This window comes from Pelophylax lessonae (assembly GCF_965119305.1).
Source record: "Pelophylax lessonae genome assembly, chromosome: 2".
In the NCBI taxonomy this organism is placed as follows: Eukaryota; Metazoa; Chordata; class Amphibia; order Anura; family Ranidae; genus Pelophylax; species Pelophylax lessonae.
The window spans coordinates 375,154,205-375,174,132 of NC_138769.1; the positions used below are offsets into that span (position 1 = coordinate 375,154,205).

Below are 19,928 nucleotides of genomic sequence, written 5' to 3' on the forward strand. Positions count from 1 at the left end.
TGTCAGAAATAGGCTTTGTCCTTAAAGCAGAGTTCCGCCCCCCCCTACAAAAATTAAAAGTCAGCAGCTACACATACTGTAGCTGCTGACTTTTAATATTAGGACACTTACCTGTCCTGGAGTCCAGCGATGTCAGCACCGCTGCCGATGTTTCCATTGGCTGTCGGGTGCTGCCGCCACCATTGCCAGTAAGGGAACCCGGCTGTGAAGCCTTGCAGCTTCAAGGCTGGGTCCCTACTGCGCATGTGGGGGGGGGGGGGGGGCGGCGAGACAGAAAATCGAAAAGTTCCACTTTTGAGAGGAGCTCCACTTTAAGTGGTTAAGGTAAGTGTTTTTTTTTTTTTTTTTGTCTGTGATGCATACTAGCATATTATGCCTTTACCTTGCAGGGTTTTAAAAAAAAAAAGAAAAAATGCTTTATGAAGACGCTAGCACATGCACCACAATGTTAGCTGGGCTAAATCCGCTAATTAGGGCGCCAGGCACAACACCTTCTCCTAGGGATGTATGCATAAAGAGCACTCAAGAATATTTCTTTGGGTTTGTTAATGTCATTATATTGCCAACTGTTTATTGCAGTTAGTCAATTAGTGGTGGAATAGACTCCCTGCAGAGATGGTTCTGGCCAGCTCACTGGATTGCTTTAAAAAAGGTCTGAATTCTTTCCTGGATGTACATAATATAAGTGGGTACTAACATTTATAGATAAAGTTGATCCAGGGAATATCCGATTGCCTCTCGGGGGATCAGGAAGGAATTTTTTTTCTCCTGCTGTAGCAAATTGTATCACGCTTTGCTGGAGTTTTTCCTCTGGATCAACTGCGGGCATAGGATTGTGTATATGGGATTATATGGTTGTGTTTTCTTTACTGTTTTTTGTTTTTTATTGGTTAAACCAGATGGACTTGTGTCTTTTTTCAACCTGACTAACTATATAACTGAATTGCCATATTATAGGCTAGTGTTCACCTTAACCAGTATAACATCTTTAAATGTGTTCAACTGCCTGTTTACTGATTCATGTATTGCCGAACTTTTAAGCGCATTCCTAGTACTTTGAGAACTACAAGGCGCCTACCGCAGTTGCAGACGGAACTTGTAGTGCGTACATTAACTCTGAATGAATGTGGGCGAAGCCCTGCACAGACACGTTGTTTTCAAATGTGAGAGCAGCTGCTAACGATAATTACAGGTAAAACCTGACATGCTGGTTGTACTCAAGTTGATTGATAAACTTGGTACATTCAGCCTGCCTATACACTGTTCAAATCTCAGCTAGTTCCTGCTGAACTGTCTGAGATTCGAACCGTGTATGCCCTCCCTAAGTTTAGGTTAAGTATTACTTGTCACTGTCTTGTAAAATTGGTATGGTGTTCAGTTGAAAATGTTATGGAATTGTGTTCTGTATATGAATAGTGTTACTTTTTTTCATCCAGAAAACACGCTAACTGTAAGTACCCCAAGAACACAGTAGCCCAACTCAATGCTTGTTTAAATCGGTTACACACTTTTCAGCTTCAGCAAAACAAAAAGGTGTTCAATGTCTTAGTGTTTTTCCTTAGATCACACCCTGAATAAAAAAGCCTGTCCCCTTCCAGCACCCTTGCTCTCAGTGTGCAGGCAATGATCTCTCTGCAGACATCAGACATGGTCCTTGCTGGGTCAGAGCTAGAGATCTCTAGTCAGTAGTAAGCATGAGCTTTGCTGATTGGAGAGCTCTAGCTCTGACTCTGCACGTTATGTCAGATCTTTACATAGATAATTTCTTCCTCACCGAAAACAAGGGTTTTTCTCTACAGCTTCCATTAAATACACGGAAAGTGGAAAAAAAAAACTAATTGGGTCACAGAAAGCAACAAGGAACCTGAAAGATTTTCTCCCTTAGGGCTCTTTCACACGGTTGGCTCCGTAGGCGGATCCGTGTTGCTCAGCGGGGATCGATCCGCGATCCCCGCTGAGCCGGGCGGATGACAGCTCCGTCTCCGCTTGCAGAGCGGAGAGGGAGGTGTTCCAGCCCCCGCTGCCCTCTATGGGGGATCGGATGAGAGCGGACCGCTTGTCCGCTCTCATCAGATCTGATCCGCTCCGATTACTGAACGGATTGAAAAATAGGGTTTCCATCCGTCCAGATTTCAAGCACAGGATCGGATGCGGATGGCAGCGGGTGTCAGCGGAGGTGTCTCCGCTGACACCCGCTGCCCTATAGAGCTGCATGGAGGATCCGATCAGATCTGCCTAAAAAACTGACAGGCGGATCTGATCGGATCGCCCGTGTGAAAGAGCCCTTACAAAACTCAAAATGTATTAGCTGATGTTGGACTTCAATATATCATTTTGTAAAAAATTGTATGATGAAATATGTATATTTTTGTTTTTCTTTTTAAGGAGTGGTAATGTCACAAGATTAGGACATTTCCTGATAGAGTTTCCATTATCACCAAATCTTGCATGTGCTGTGATTAAAGCCACCTCTGTGGGGTGTGAAGACCTGCTCCTGCCATTGGCAGCTATGTTATCAGTCGAACACATCTTCATACAGTCAGGTATTTTGAATGCAAACCAACATTCCTCTGACCCTAACTTGCAGTAGGTGATGGATATGGCTATAGATGAACTTTGGGTCCATTACAAATATCATGGATACTTGTGATGAAAGTAAAACAAGTGAAGCCATTCTTTTTGGATTCTATTTTTGCAACATTATGTGTAAGCAGTCTTGAACTGGAGACCTTTGTCTCTATGTTAAAGCCTGCTATTGCAGCTATACAATATTAACTGAAGTTAAAGCATTTGTCAAGTTAGGTATGATTTTTTAATGGCTTTGTGAAATCCTTAATATAAAATGTCCCTGTACTTATTTTACTAATGGATACTTCATTTTGAAGCATGTTCATCTTGGCTACAACTGATACTTCACAGATTTATGATTTTACTGTATGTTTTCTGAAATTGGTGTGAAATGTTGGTTCTGAAATGTGAAAAGAATTTGAACAAGCAAATGCGGTTTTAAATGCAAAGAAATACAAATGTGTACCAGTATTTATTTATTTTTTTTGCAAGGGCACATTTATAAATCATTTTTCAGTTTATTCAGATGGTGCATACAAATCCAAATTACAAAATTACTGTTCAAACCTTCAGAGTTCTAATTTCCTTGCCTATCTACCGTCGCTTTTTTTTTGTCAAATATTAATCATGACAAAAGTACAGAGAACATGGCACACAATAATATTTGCATATATTACAAGGGGTACAACAAGAAAAGCTTATAATACTATATTAACCAAAACTGCATCACCTGGGATGCACATAGGGTCAACAACAGAGCAAAAAAATAAAAAAGTAAATCAAGGCAAATGGAATCAGTTTGTAAAAAAGAAGACCATATAAGTACCCCAGCGAACTATAGGGGTTTCCATACCCTGTTTTTATTTTCGTTTTATTTTTTAAGGTCTAGAACAGGGTTCGACAAATCAAAGGCGCCAGGTTGCAATTGCAACTAGAAATTGCATCCTGGCGCATGGGCTTTAGTCAGCCATATCAGGCATGAGCATAGCTTGCCAGAACTCAGGAGTCGCTAAAGGATTGGCTGCGACGCACGCCAATCACTGGGAATCTCCAGTCAAGTCCCCCCTCCTTGTACCCTATTGGCCATCTCCTTTGTGGTTCCCCTTCTCGCTCAAAGGCAAGGCCCCCCATGTATTCTGAGTGCTGGTTGGATGGGCTGCAGGCTTCTCGCCTGTGATTGGCCTCGGCGGCTGTCAATCATGCAAAGAGTCTCTCTCTTTTGGCTTGGCAGGCTGTTGCTGGTCTGGACGGCCACTGGAACTCAGAGCCTTGTCTGTGGCTGACCTCAGTCATTGCCGGTGGTGTCTTCCTGGGCCTGTTACATAGTGCTGTGTGAGAGGCGCCATCCCAGGGAGAGGTGTGCCCAGTTTAGCTTGGTGTCGGCTCCATTCAGTGCTCCCCTCATCTCCACATACCTAACCCCCTCCTCCCCCAGGCTCCTCAATATTGTCAGGGTGAGGAGAGAAGCCTGTTCTGGGCAGCTGTCAGAGCTCTTCTACATCCTCCTACATGCTACTGTAGTTCCTGCTGGCCCCCCTGTGTGTATATGTCTTTACTGGGAACCTGGCTTGTAGCTGGTCTCTCCCAAGCTAGAGGAGGAGGTTTTGGAATGGAAGGGTCAGGCTGTCATTCACTTGCTAAATCTTGGGTCAGAGCAGGCATCAGCAGTGTGTCCCTGGAAGCAGCCCATGTCCCTGGGGGGGAGGAGGATGGAGTTCTAATATTGATTTGAGACATACTGCTGTTCCCCCTACCCCCCCCCCCCCCACTTAGAGAGCAATGTTTGGACTCTAAGGGGGGTTTGACTATAAAAGGTGTGTTCCCACACCTCAAAAAACTAAATTTTAAAAATGCAGCACAACTTCCCTCTAATTCTACTGTCTGCTGCCCGCTCGTCTACGCTACATTTACTGTGGGCGGGTAGCGCGAGCAGGCTGGGTAACGTCCATTTACATTGTTGCCTTTTGTTCTGTGTACCTGTGCATACACCCCAATCATTGTAGTAGCATGCGCCTATACACATCTAGATCCTGAGAGATCTTTACACAAAAGAGGTAGTTCAATCAGCAATACACATTTATTGAAAGGGTTACATAATATATAAATATATACAAATTACACACTAAACAGTATTTACAACACATGGTTAGTACAGATCTCCTGGCGTATATGATATTTACAAATTACCCACAATAGCCATATTTACAATACCATGTACGTATTGAGCGTGGAGTTAAGTTACCTTTTCACGTCAGGCATGGTGCCTGCCGTGTGTATTCAAACACTAAAGAGATAAAGCATGTATACATTCTAAGTGTGAGATATATAGTCTATATTTACCATCCCCAGTAGCTTCATCCTAGTCTGCTTGCAAGAGCGAGATCTCTCTCCTCACATATTCTAATATAGACCCATATCGCCTTGCTCAGAGCCATTCTGATTGGTGTAGCAATCTTACCCTTCTCCTCCCTTTGGGCGTATATTATTCAGGATTGGGCAAATTGCCCATCCCTGAACCGACGATCACCTTCATTGCATATCTAAAGACTGAGTCTTTGAATTAGAGGGTGAGATAAAGGAATGACCTGTCATGGACGATTGTCAATTATTTTCTGGCCCCGTGATGTCTGGCTAACAGGAACTTAAGTACAGCTTGGTACTATTCTGCATATCAGTTTGTTTTCTAATGCAAATAGCAGGGCTGGCATTTCAAATGGACTTGTTAATCAAGTTACTATTGCCTGCAGACTGAAGTCACACAACTTCATATAATTGATAATCATATATCAACTCAATGTAAGATCAAAACTCAATATCTTGTACATATATATTTACACCCATCTATATACAGTCTCTAATGGGGATTTATACATAACTCCTCCTCAGGCCACAGTAATGGAGATTACACATAAACTCATAAGGCAACATACATAATCCAGCCTGTTCCAAGTTAGGGGCACACGTGGGCACTTTATGCTGTTCTGTGTTGACACTGGCTACAGCTAGAGTTGCCACCTCATCCCTTTAAACCCGGACACATATTAATTACACAGGTTCTGTGGCTGATTAAGGTGGTAATTAAACTCACTTAGTGCCTTACAGTGCCTTGCGAAAGTATTCGGCCCCCTTGAACTTTGCGACCTTTTGCCACATTTCAGGCTTCAAACATAAAGATATAAAACTGTAATTTTTTGTGAAGAATCAACAACAAGTGGGACACAATCATGAAGTGGAACGAAATGTATTGTATATTTAAAAATTTGTTAACAAATAAAAAACTGAAAAATTGGGCGTGCAAAATTATTCAGCCCCTTTACTTTCAGTGCAGCAAACTCTCTCCAGAAGTTCAGTGAGGATCTCTGAATGATCCAATGTTGACCTAAATGACTAATGATGATAAATAGAATCCACCTGTGTGTAATCAAGTCTCCGTATAAATGCACCTGCACTGTGATAGTCTCAGAGGTCCGTTTTAATGCGCAGAGAGCATCATGAAGAACAAGGAACACACCAGGCAGGTCCGAGATACTGTTGTGGAGAAGTTTAAAGCCGGATTTGGATACAAAAAGATTTCCCAAGCTTTAAACATCCCAAGGAGCACTGTGCAAGCGATAATATTGAAATAGGAGTATCAGACCACTGCAAATCTACGAAGACCTGGCCGTCCCTCTAAACTTTCAGCTCGTACAAGGAGAAGACTGATCAGAGATGCAGCCAAGAGGCCCATGATCACTCTGGATGAACTGCAGAGATCTACAGCGGAGGTGGGAGACTCTGCACAAATCTGGGCCTTATGGAAGAGTGGCAAGAAGAAAGCCATTTCTTAAAGATATCCATAAAAAGTGTCGTTTAAAGTTTGCCACAAGCCACCTGGGAGACACACCTAACATGTGGAAGAAGGTGCTCTGGTCAGATGAAACCAAAATCGAACTTTTTGGCAACAATGCAAAACGTTATGTTTGGCGTAAAAGCAACACAGCTCATCACCCTGAACACACCATCCACACTGTCAAACATGGTGGTGGCAGCATCATGGTTTGGGCCTGCTTTTCTTCAGCAGGGACTGGGAAGATGGTTAAAATTGATGGGAAGATGGATGGAGCCAAATACAGGACCATTCTGGAAGAAAACCTGATGAAGTCTGCAAAAGACCTGAGACTGGGACGGAGATTTGTCTTCCAACAAGACAATGATCCAAAACACAAAGCAAAATCTACAATGGAATGGTTCACAAATAAACATATCCAGGTGTTAGAATGACCAAGTCCAAGTCCAGACCTGAATCCAATTGAGAATCTGTGGAAAGAACTGAAAACTGCTGTTCACAAACGCTCTCCATCCAACCTCACTGAGCTCGAGCTGTTTTGCAAGGAGGAATGGGCAAAAATTTCAGTCTCTCAATGTGCAAAACTGATAGAGACCTACCCCAAGTGACTTACAGCTGTAATCGCAGCAAAAGGTGGCGCTTCAAAGTATAACTTAAGGGGGCTGAATAATTTTGCACGCCCAATTTTTCAGTTTTTTATTTGTTAAAGTTTGAAATATCCAATAAATTTCATTCCACTTCATGATTGTGTCCCACTTGTTGATTCTTCACAAAAAATTACAGTTTTATATCTTTATGTTTGAAGCCTGAAATGTGGCAAAAGGTCGCAAAGTTCAAGGGGGCCAAATACTTTCGCAAGGGACTGTATCTGCATTAAATTAGCCAGCCTCAGAACTTGTGTAATTATGTGTTCGGGTTTAAAGGGAGGAGATGGCAACCCTAGCTACAGCGGGATTTTGTCAGCAGGTCCTGGCTAACTCTTAAGAGAGTACCCCTGGGTCCCAGGGGAAGCTGGCAGTCGGTGAATTTTGGAATAATACACCGGACTTCGGTCTAGAAGGTCTAAAGCGAGCGGCAGGTGCAAAAAATCTAAGGAAGAGAACTGGTTTCCTCTCCACATCTCTACCATGTGTTAGGACAATGGGGGAACATCTTGTTGATCCGGGCAGGCGTGTAGTACCATCCTGTTAGGAGCTTGAAACTGTATTCCTGATATCTGGTGCTTAACCCCTTAGCGCCGACAGAACACAAATATGTGGCCTCGGCTTCAGGGGGCTGTACCGGGGTGATGCCTGCAGCTAGAGGCATCATCCTGGTACCGTTGTTTAGAGCCGATGGTCAGCTTTCTTGTAATGACAACTGATGGGGCTGAGCAACTGCTCGATTGTCATTACAAGGCGTGGGAGGGGACATCCCCACTGCCCTCCTGCAGCCTTCGGATCTGGCCACTCGTCCGCTGGACAGCCGAAGATCTGACCAAAGCCGAATTGGGCTCTGATCGGGTCTCCGATGTAAAAACCCAGGAGCGATGTCATGACCTCACTTCCTCCAGGTACTGGAGCTTTAAAATCGCCAGATTTAAAAAAAAAATTAATGAATAGCCAAACTTGGCGCCTTGTGACAGCAATAAAAGTGATCCATTTTTTTTTTAAATATATAGTGTAAAAATTAAATAATTAAGAAAAAAAATAAATGTAAAGCTCCCCGTCCCTCTGTGCTTGCGCGCAGAAGTGAACGAATATGCAAGTTGCGCCAGCATATATTCAAACCACACGTGAGGTAATGCCGTGACCATTAACCACTTAAGCCCCAGAGGATTTGGCTGCTAAAAGACCAGGGTTTTTTTTGCGATTTTTTTTTTTTTTTTTTTTTTTTTTTGATCATGCGCTATAAACAAAAAAAGAGCGTCAATTTTGCAAAAATAACAATATTTTTCACTTTTTTTATATGAAATTCCCCCCCCAAAAAAAAAATGTAAAAATCAAAATTTTTTAACATTTTCGGCCAATTTGTTTTATGCTACATATGTTTGGTAAAAAAAATCGCAAAAAGCGTATTTTGATTGGTTTGCGCAAAAGTTATCGCGTTTACTAACAAAGGGAAAGATTTTTGTCATTTTTGGTGTTTTTTTTTTTTTAACGCGTAATGGCGGTGATCTGCGATTTTTTTTTTTTTTTTTTTTTTTTTTTTTTTTTTGCGGTACTGCGACATTGCGGCGGACAGATCGGACCCTTGACTGACATTTTTGACACTTTTGGGGTTACCAGTGACATTACTGCAGTAATCAGTGCTATACATATGCACTGTTACTGCAAAAATGACACTGGCAGGGAAGGGGTTGACTGTATTGGAGAGGGAGGGGTTAAGTGTGTCCTAGGGGCGTGCTTCTAACTGTAAAGGGACATGGCTATTGGTGTAAAAACAGAGATCAATGGTTCTACATAGTAGAACCGTCTGATCTTCATTTTTACACCAGGGAGAATGACAGTCGGCTTGTTTAAATAAGCCGTCCGCCTTTCTTCCTTCACCGGAGCGATTGTGAGTGACCGGCGGACGATGTCAGTGAATGAGCCGGGGCGGGCGCGCGCCCGCCCGCAATTGGCTCACAAGTCAGTGACAGGCGAGTGACGTACCCCTACGTCACTCTGCCTGGCCGGGACTGACCGCCTCAGTATATAGTCATGCCGCGGTCGGCAAACGGTTAAAGCGAGAACAATAATTCTAGCACAAGACCTCTAACTCTAAACGGGTAACCGCAAAAATGTTTTGAAGCGTCGCCTATGGAGAGTTTTAAGTACTAAAGTTTGTTGCTATTCCACGTGTGTGCGCAATTTTAAAGCATGACATGTTCGGTATCTATTTTCTCGGCGTAACATTAACTTTCACATTATACAAAAAATTGGGCTATTTTTACTTTTTTTTTTTTTATTCATGAAAGTGTATTTCTTCCCAAAAATTGCATTTGAAAGACAGCTGTGCAAATACCGTGTGACATAAAATATTGCAAGGGTCGCCATTTTATTCTCTAGGGTCTCTGCTAAAAAAATATTTATAATGTTTGGGGGTTCAAAGTTACTTTCTACCAAAAAAATGCTGATTTTAACTTGTAAGCAACATATGTAGTAAAATGGCTTAGGCTCCAAGGGGTTAAGGAGGTTTTATACATAAACTGGAGAATTCTCTCCACCTGTTTGTCAGAAAGGTGGATTCCAAGGTCTTGCTCCCATTTGGAAATCTATGGCAGCTTGAAATCCATCGAAGTAGAGAGGAGCAAATGATAGATCAGTGAGATTGCATGTCTCAAATGGGAACTTTCAGTACAAAGAAGTTCAAATGGGTTAAGTTGACAAGCGTTGCTAGGCTGGAGAAAGGGATCGTAAAAAGTGTGCAAGTTTATTTTTATGCCAGAAGGAGAGTCCAGAGTACAGCGGGTCAGTGAGGATCTGCTTCTTGGAAACCCAGCATCTGACTGAAATGAAATGTCTAGCCTGGAGTCTACCACTGTTTTTTGAGGGGAGGAATCTGGAGTCTGACAGACTAGGACTGAAAGCAGGATTCCCTATTATGTGAGAAAGTGGAGAAGGCCCGGAGAATGTTTTGTGTGTTAAAGAGTGCAAACACTCCTGGTTTCACCCACTGTGGGTGGAAATGCACTGCCGTGGGAATATTAGTATGAAACCATGGCAAAGATTTTAAGGGCAAATCAGCCGCTGCCTCCAACTGTAGGGTTTGTCAATACCTGTAGATCCGTAAAACAATCATTTCTCTATCGCTCATTGACAGACGTAGTCCTCGGTGATACAGCACCTTCGGGTTATGTTGCCTCCACAGGAGCAGGACTAGACAGGAAATTAAAAAGCTCTGGCCACACCCTAGGGGCAGTCCCAGAGGGTATATCCTCTCTCTCTCTGCCTCAGCAAATCAGTTATTTTCTGTCTAGTTAGGAGTAACTACCTAGATACCTTGCTGGGATCTTCGGTCCTGGCAAGATTTTTTTCTTAAAAGATTGTTTAGACAGCTTTTTTTCTCCAGTGTTCCTGTGAGATCTTCAAGCAAGAAAGCTGAACTGGGCGACGGGCTGGATGTTGAGATCCGGTGGTCACCCCAGTTCAGCCTACGAGCGCGTGCAGGCCATAGCTCCGCGCTGGGTCGGCCGCGACAAAGTCCCATTAAGGGACTGACCCCGCGAGTTAAACGTCTCGCTGAAACGCCAAAGACCATGAGTCACGGCGTCCATATCGGTCGACAGCCCTCCCGCCCCGGTGGAGAGGGGTACTGTCAGGAGTTGGTGCCCGCCTGGTTCCGGTATGGTGAGTAGTATGTTCCCCCTTTTCCCCTGACGGGTCTTGTGGTGAACGCGGGCCCCTCTCTGTATGGTAAGATAGAGTCCCCCTCTATCCTATAACATGACACAGATCCCCCTACTTTGAGTGTGATTTTATGTGCAAAAAGCCAGGAGGTTTGGTTTGGGAGCTAACCATCTATTGTATACATGTTTAAAAGATTGTAATCAGTGGCATTCTGGGAATCTTACTGTGATAAGAATAAGGTACCTACCAGTCAGAAGCCACGGACATGTAGACTGCCTTCCTAAATCAGATATCCAGCTATAAGCAGGCCTTCCGAACGGCCATGCGGTCCGCCAGGGCCGGTACCGCCAACCACGCCAAATCCCCATGCAGAGAGAGTGTTGTGTGCCCTGCAGCACACCGCTATTCAGTACAGGCCGCCGCCATTTTTTTTGCTGGATTGCACGAGCCGCCATTTTGGCGTAGCCTCGTGTTTCCAGCATGGGGGCGGCCATGTTTGAGGTGATCCAAACACCTCGTGGAGCTAGGGGAGGCGCCGGAAGGCGTGCAGAGGGGCGGAGCCGCCTCCTTTCTTCCTGGGCAGCCAGCCAAAAGACTTCCTGTTTGTCAAGACAGCGCTGTAACCTGTTGCAGTTAAACTCTGAGCATCAAGTGGTGAGCCTGGGGGTCTATCTCTCTCTCTCGATCGATAGGGATCCCTAGCAGGTAACACTAAGGGGTTTTTGTGGCGCTGGGGGTCTGAAAAAAAAAAAAAAAAAAAAAAAGTTTTTTATTTTTGAATTATATTATCCAGGAAGTGACTGGAATTATCATGGACCCTGCCACACATATTCCCCCACCTGTTTCCCTCGAGGGGGCCACGGGACCCGCCGGTGCACAGAGTGTAGAGGCATTTACAGCAATTTTAGGAGTCTATGGTGGCTCGGGTGGAGGCGGCCTGTCAGGGACGGGGGTCAAGGAAGCGACCCCCGTCTACCCCTATACTATCTGACACCTCTGACTCAGATTCAGAGATGGTCACTGCAGTTGCAGGTCCCTCTGCAAGGGCTGTTACCTCAGGTAAAGCTCCCTCAGACAGTGAGGAGGACATTTCTTCTCCCGCTATAATTCAGGAAGAAGCATTGGTGGACGCACTAGTTGTGGCAGTGCAGGAAACCTTAAAACTTGAGGTTTTACCGGCAGAGGCAACTGAAACAGAGATTCCTTTTGGTACCAACAAGCCCATCAAAACGGTGAAGGTTTTTCCTGTACCCAAGTGTTTTGGTAATAAGATTAAAGGAGAATGGGAGCATTCTAAACGTACCTTTACTATTTCCAAGCGTATTGCTAGACGCTATCCGTTTGAGGAATCCATCATTAAGAAATGGACGGTACCACCAGTGGTGGATCCACCTATTTCCAGGCTGAATAAAGCCACGGTTATCCCAGTGGAGGACACTTCGTCCTTTAAGGATCCGGTGGATCGAAAGATGGAAGCAGAGTCCCGCACCATCTTCTCTCTGATAGGGTCAGCATTTAGACCAGTAATTGTTATTGGTCTAGTTTCCCAGACACTTACGGAATGGGCGAGAATGGTACGCCAAGACCTTAGGGGAAAAGATATTCCCCAGGAGACATCTGATTTGATGGAACAGATTATACAAGGGCTACAGTTTATCTGTGACGCAGCCTTGGACACTACTCCCCTATTAGGGCATGCATCTATGTCAGCGGTTATCCTCAGACGTGTGCTGTGGTTAAAATGCTGGTCAGCTGACCTAGGTTCCAAAAAGACCTTGACAAATCTCCCCTTTCAGGGGAATCGTCTATTTGGGGCCACCCTAGATGGAATCATCAAGGATGCCACTGGGGGCAAGAGCACTTTTTTGCCACAGGCTGCTAAAGCTAAGGGACCTCGCAACAAGCGAGGACCTTTCTTTACCGCCCATAAAGGGCGCCCGACTGGAACAAGCGGGAAAGGCAAGACTCCTCCAGGAGGGTTCAAGAAGGGCTGGTCGGACAAACAGAGGACCAACCCAGCCAAACCCGAAGCAAAGGAGTACACAGCCTGAAGGTGCGCCCCCACCCGGTTTCAGGGTGGGGGGACGTTTTCACCGGTATTCAGGACATTAGATCGAGCATCAACCACTACTACCGGTGCGATTCTTCCCTTCCAACATTTAAGTACTACAGGAAGCGGTAGTTACCGTTCCCTGAATGGATCTTTTCCTTTACCTTTTCCTAAGATTAGTCCCTATGCCTCACAGGAATCGGATCTGGTTGACCAGACAGGCCAAGAAGCCTCTAGTCGGGTGACTTCGGTCCCTGAGGTTCAACCAGAAAAGATCACCCTTCCTGATAACAATCGGGTATCTGATAAATGTGTGGGAACAGAAAACGACCAGACTTTCTCGGATGGTCGGGGCCAGATACCTCTAGGGACGCCTGGTTCAGATCCAATCAGCGCCAGTGGTCCTAGAAATTCTAGGCTGGCCTCGTCAAGCCGGCCTGGCCGACTTGGACATGCTAGTCGCAGACGTTCCGTGGGAACTTCGTCTCAGGGAGTGTCTGTGGTCTCAAGGACCAATTTACCATCGTGCTTTACAGTCGCTGGTTTTAATGGCCTGGCCATTGAGACCCAAGTACTGAAGGACAGAGGTTTGTCTACTTCAGTCATTCCTACCCTTATTAAAGCAAGGAAAGCGACTTCCAGCAAGGTCTATTATCACACATGGAAGACTTATATTGCGTGGTGCGAATCTTTAGGATTTCCTCCACGTACCTATTCGGTGACTCGAATATTGGCTTTTTTGCAACAAGGGGTTGAGCAGAAGCTAGCCTTGAGCACCATCAAGGGTCAAGTTTCAGCATTAGCAATCTTCTTTCAGAAACCTTTAGCTACCAAGTCCTTGGTGCGGAATTTCATCCAGGGGGTGCGGCACCTGGCTCCACCAGTCCGCGCGCCCTTACCGCCCTGGGATCTTAATTTAGTTTTGTCGGTTCTACAGAAACCTCCCTTTGAAAACATCAGGGAGATTCCCTTGCTTACTTTATCCCAGAAGGTGGCCTTCTTGGTGGCTATCACTTCTGCTCGCAGGGTGTCAGAACTGGCTGCATTATCATGCCAGTCCCCATACCTAGTGATTCATAGGGATAAGGTAGTACTTCATCCTAAGCCATCTTTTCTTCCTAAGGTGGTTTCAGATTTTCATCTGAATGAAGATATTGTACTACCTTCCTTGTGTCCTCAGCCCAAGCATCATCGGGAACATGCGTTGCATTCCTTAGATGTGGTTCGGGCAATCAGGGTATACCTGAAAGCTACGGAATCATTCCGTAAGACGGATTCACTTTTTGTGATCACGGATGGCCCCAGAAAGGGTTTGCCTGCATCTGCCGCGACCATTGCCAAATGGATCAGACAGACGGTGGTACAGGCTTATTCTATTAAGGGTCAGAGTCCCCCGTTCCCTGTTAGGGCGCACTCCACTCGAGCGCTCAGTACTTCCTGGGCCTTTCGCCATCAGGCGTCAGTGGTCCAGGTATGTAAGGCGGCCACCTGGTCGTCGGTACATACCTTTACAAAATTCTATAAAATTGATGTGACGGCATCGGCGGATGCCTCATTTGGCCGCAAGGTTTTGCAGGCCGCAATTTGAGGAGACCGGTGGTCTACCTCGAGGGTTTTTTTCTGTTTGAAAAAAAAAAAAAAAAATTTCTCTTTTTTGTTGAGTCTCATTATTAAGGATGAGCATTGTAAACTTCTAGTTGGCACCGGTTGGGCCTTCTAGATTGGGATTTGATTTTCATTTTCCCACCCCTCATTTGTGATACTGCTCTGGGACGTCCCGAAGGTGCTGCATCACCGAGGACTACGTCTGTCAATGAGCGATAGAGAAAAATGGATTTTTGTAAATTCTTACCGTAAAATCCTTTTCTCTTAGCTCATTGACAGACGTAGTCCCCGCCCCTCTATTTTTTGAGTTGGGTTGGGTTAAAATCTCTAAAGACTGCTTTTTGACATAACTGATTTGCTGAGGCAGAGAGAGAGAGGATATACCCTCTGGGACTGCCCCTAGGGTGTGGCCAGAGCTTTTTAAGTTCCTGTCTAGTCCTGCTCCTGTGGAGGCAACATAACCCGAAGGTGCTGTATCACCGAGGACTACGTCTGTCAATGAGCTAAGAGAAAAGGATTTTACGGTAAGAATTTACACAAATCCATTTTTTTCCTATCTTTTTTCCATACAATTTCTTCTTTGCGTCACTTAAATAATATGTAATTGCATTTAGTTTGCTCAAGCACTGCATATCAGTATACTATGACAACAGTGGGCAATGCTTGTCCAGTGGATGTTGAAACAGCCACTTGTAGTCTCTATTGGAAGTTAAGTTGGAAGTTAAGGAGCACAATTGGAGGAGGGGGGGAGACCAAATATTTTTACCCTATAATGAGAAGTGTCCTTCGTGGCAGGATCAGCAGGTAATTTTTTAATAAAAGCTGCAGATTTAAAACTAATGAAAATGATCTCTGAATCTACATTAACATACAGTTAGGTCCATATATATTTGGACACAGGCACAATTTTATTTTTTTCAGGTATTTTCTAAAACATATTCATGCTATAGTTCTATAATGGATATCGGCTGAAAGTGCACACTCTCAGGTTTAATTTGAAGGTATGTACAGCCAAATCAGAGGAAGGTTTAGGAATTGCAGCTCTTAAGAAAAGTAACCCCCCCTCTTTTTCAAGGGACCATAAGTAATTGGACAATTGAATCAAAAGCTATTTCATGGCAAGGTGTGGGCTACTCCTTTAATATTTCTTCATCAATTAAGCAGGTAAAAGGTCTGGAGTTGATTCTAAGTGTGGTATTTTGATTTTGGAATCTATTGCTGTGAACCTACATCATGCGTTCAAAGGAGCTGTCCATTCAAGTGAAAAAGGCCATTGTAAGGCTTCAAAAATGAAAAAAAAAAACGATCAAAGAGATAGCAGCAACAATAGGAGTTGCCATATAAACAGTTTGGCACATTCTCAGGAAAGAAGAACACACTGGTGAGCTCAGCAGCATAAAAAGGTCTGGATGCCTATTGAAGACGACTGTGGTGGATGATTGCAGGATCCTCTCTATGGTAAAGAAAAACCCATTCACAACATCCAGACAAGTGGACACTCTCCAGGAGGTGGGCGTATCATTGTCAAAGTCTACAATCAAGAGAAGACTTCACGAGAACAAATACAGAGGGTTCACCACAAGGTGCAAACCATTCATAAGCCTGAACAATAGAAAAGCCAGATTAGACTTTGCCAAAAAACATCTAAAAAAAGCCAGAGAGGTTCTGGAAAAGCATTCTTAGGACGGATAAAACTAAGATTAATCTGTACCAGAATGATGAGAAGAAAAAAGTGGGGAGAAGGCATGGAACAGCTCATGATCCAAACCACACAACGTCATCTGTAAAACATGGTGGAGGCAGTGTGAATGCACGGGCATGCATGGCTTCCAGTGGCACTGGGTCATTGGTTCTTTTAGTGATGAGGGTAGAGAAGGCTATACTGTCAGCCCAGATTTAGCCAAATGCAGCAAAGTTGATTGGTCGGCGCTTCACAGTACAAATGGACAATGATCCAAACACACTGCAAAAGCAACCCAGGAGCCTTTGAAGGCAAAATGGAATATTCTGCAATGGCCGACTCAATCACCTGATCTCAGAGCCAGTTTACGGCATAGAAAAACTGTCCGGATGCGTTCCAGGTGCTTTTCTGCATGTGCGTTTTTGTTGCATTCCAGTGTGTTTTGATGCAGTCCAGTGCATTTTTCCCCCCTCTTTTTTTCTTAACCCTAAATAAGGACATGTGCTTTCCAGTGCGTTTTTGATGCGTTTTACAGCGTTCCAGTAAAGTCCAGTTTAAGAAAAATGCAGAATGTTATACTTTTTTTTTTTTTTTTTTACTGGAACTGCAAGCACTGGTGTGAACTATGCTATTGGAAACCATATAACCTTCTTTCTACACGTTTTGTATGAAAATTGTGCTTGTGTCCAAATATATATGGACCTAACTGTACTAAAGCTTTATGACATTTTAATGAGTGGGTTATTTAACCGCTTGCCGACTGCGCACAGTATATTTACTGCGGCAGTCGGCCCCGGCCAGGCAGAGTGACGTAGGTCTACGTCGCTCGCCTGTCACTCCTTCCAGAGCCAATAGCGGGCGGGCGCGCGCCCGCCGAGGCGCGCGCCCGCCTCGGCTCGTTCACGGAGGAGTGCGGGAGTGTGACTGGCGGACCCGATGTCCGCCGGTCACACTACGATCGCCGCTACAGCGGGAGAAAGACAGAGCGGCTTGTGTAAACAAGCCACCTGTCAGTTCTCCCTGTGTAAAAGTGAAGATCAAACAGTTCTACTATGTAGAACTGTTGATCTTTGTTTTTACACTAGTAGACCTGTCCCTGCACAGTTAGAATCACGCCCCTAGGACACACTTAACCCCTCCCTGTCCAATACTGTTAACCCCTTCCCTGCCAGTGTCATTTTTGCAGTAACAGTGCATATATATAGCACTGATTACTGCAGTAATGTCACTGGTACCCCCAAAAGTGTCAAAAATGTCAGTCAAGGGTCCGATCTGTCCGCCGCAATGTCGCAGTACCGCAAAAAAAATCGCAGATCGCCGCCATTACTCGTTAAAAAAAAAAACACCAAAAATGACAAAAATCTTTCCCTTTGTTAGTAAACGCGATAACTTTTGCGCAAACCAATCAAAATACGCTTTTTGCGATTTTTTTTTTACCAAACATAGGTAGCGTAAAACAAATTGGCCGAAAATTTTAAAAAATTTTGATTTTTACATTTTTTTTTGGGGGAATTTCATATAAAAAAAAGTGAAAAATATTGTTGTTTTTGCAAAAATTTCGCTCTTTTTTTGTTTATAGCGCGTGATCAAAAAATCGCACAGGTGATCAAATACCACCAAAAGAAAGCTCTGTTTGTGGGAAAAAAAGGACGTGAAATTCGTTTAGGTACAGCGTCGCACGACCGCGCGATTGTCCGTTAAAGTCACGCAGTTAAAAATCGCAAAATAACCCCTGGTCTTTTAGCAGGAAAATCCTCCGGTGGTAAAGTGGTTAAATTAGCCCTTATGACATTTTGGGCATTTTCTGTGATACAAACTTTTGTGATCTTCATAATGTCCTGAGAGTCTCTAACATAGAGATTGGTATATTGTTTGTGTGTGCCAATTAACTATATACCTATATACTTTCAAGGTTCATTGTGCAGAAGAGGAACACAAACTTGCAGAAATTCAGGAAACTGACTAAGGAGCTTCTGTAGAATTAAAGCAGGGAAATGTAACAAGTGTGGGGACTCTCCTGAAAGCCTAGATATTTAAACCACTGAGACTTTTCCACTAAAACCCAACTGTCTAGACTGAGTAATGCTATGTTTATGGTGTGTATTATTGTACGCCATTACATTTGCAAAAACCGTGTAGAGAAAAATGCTACAGCTTGTGGTCTGGATTTAATTTGCCATTCATATACACTGTCTCTCAAACAGCCAGTACCTGTATGCAAAGTAGATGCTGGCAGTCATTCTAATTGCTTTTTTTTTTTCTCTCTAGGGATGTCTCAGAAACAAAAGGAATTTGACAATAGTCATGAAAGGTTATCCAGCATGGCTGGAGGAGGGAATGATTTTGCCACTCTGCTGTACATTTTTGAACACTGCAAATCTATGTGAGTGATATCCAAGAGATACTATGATTTTGTAATCATTTTTCAATATTTATTTATTATAGACACTTATTTAGGAATGATCATTTATGCAAAACTTTACATAATATACATTTACATCAGTCCCTGCCCTCAAGGAGCTTAAGGTCCCTATCTCACATGCATGCATGCATACATACACACATATACTTGGGCCATTTTTTAAATTTAGACAGAAGTCAAATTAAGGTGGTGTTCTACTGGCGCAGCTGTGCTGAATAGTGATTACTACGGCAGCCTGTTTTTTCGTAGGCATCAACCGATATACAGGGGTGTTGCTGGGATTTTAAAAGACCTGCAACACCTTTGAGCATGCCAAGGAGAGTAATATTGTGGTGTGCTGTTGTAAACCGTGGTTGTGGCCAAATTGTTTCATAAGTGGGAGGGGTAAATAAAAGCCTACTCACTGTATGCCACGGTATTCATATGTCACATTCCTTGTGTAGCACTGTTCCCAAGAGTAGTTGCATGTTCTTCTGTGCTGCCTTCACCCTGTGAGCGTCCCAGCCCTTCTGACTCTCCAGGTTTAGACATGTTTGTATATACCTTTACCACTTAAGGAACGGAAGGTTTTACCCCCTTAATGACCAGGCCATTGTTTTTAAAAAAAAAAAAAGGCACTGAGTTATTTTAACTGACAATTGCGCTGTCCTGCGACACTGTACCTAAATAAAATTGATGTTCTTTTTCCCACAAATAGAGCTTTCTTTTGGTGGTATTTGATCACCTCTGCGATTTTTTTATTTTTTTGCGCTATAAACAAAAAAAGAGTGACAACTCTGGGAAAAAAAAAAAAAACAATTTTTTACTCTCTTCTATAAAATATATTCCCAATAAAAAAAAAAAAAATTAAAAATCTATTTTTTTTTTTTTTTTTTATCATTTTAGGCCAATATGTATTCTGCTACATATTTTTGGTAAAAAAAAAAAATCCCAATAATTGTATATTGATTGGTTTGCGCAAAAGTTATCATATCTACAAACTAGGGGAAAGATTTATGTAATTTTAATTTTTTATTTATTTATTTTTATTTTTTTACTAGTAATGGCGGCAATCAGCAATTTTTTACAGGACTGCGACATTGCGGCAAGCAGATAGGACACTTAACTGACACTTTTTGGGGGACCAGTGACATTACTACAGTAATCAGTGCAAAAATATGCACTGTTACTGTACTTAATGACACTGGCAGGGAAGGGGTTAACACCAGGGGCGATCAAAGGGTTAAATGCATCCCTAGGGGATGCTTTCTAACTGTGTGGGGAATGGACTTGCTGGATGAACACAGAGACCCGTGTTCCTAAATAGGAGGAACACAGGATCCCTGTGGTCATCACTGACAGAACAGCGGTCTGCCGTGTTTACATCGGTAGACTGCCATTCTGTCTCCAAGGGGAGCAATCACGGGTGCCCGGTGGACATCGCATTCGCCGGACCCGCTGATTGGATTCCCCTGTGGCCAATTGGC

General features: G+C 43.7%; 1 protein-coding gene across 2 annotated transcripts in view; it reads left to right on the forward strand.

Moving 5' to 3' along the window:
- Nucleotides 1-19,928, forward strand: part of DHX40 (DEAH-box helicase 40) — a 119,878-nt gene that overhangs the window by 62,328 nt on the left and 37,622 nt on the right. For both annotated transcript variants that reach the window (XM_082247382.1, XM_082247383.1), the window contains exons 11-12: nucleotides 2,386-2,543; nucleotides 18,309-18,423. In XM_082247382.1, coding sequence (XP_082103508.1) covers nucleotides 2,386-2,543; nucleotides 18,309-18,423 — 273 coding nt within the window. The remainder of the gene's footprint in view (nucleotides 1-2,385; nucleotides 2,544-18,308; nucleotides 18,424-19,928) is intronic.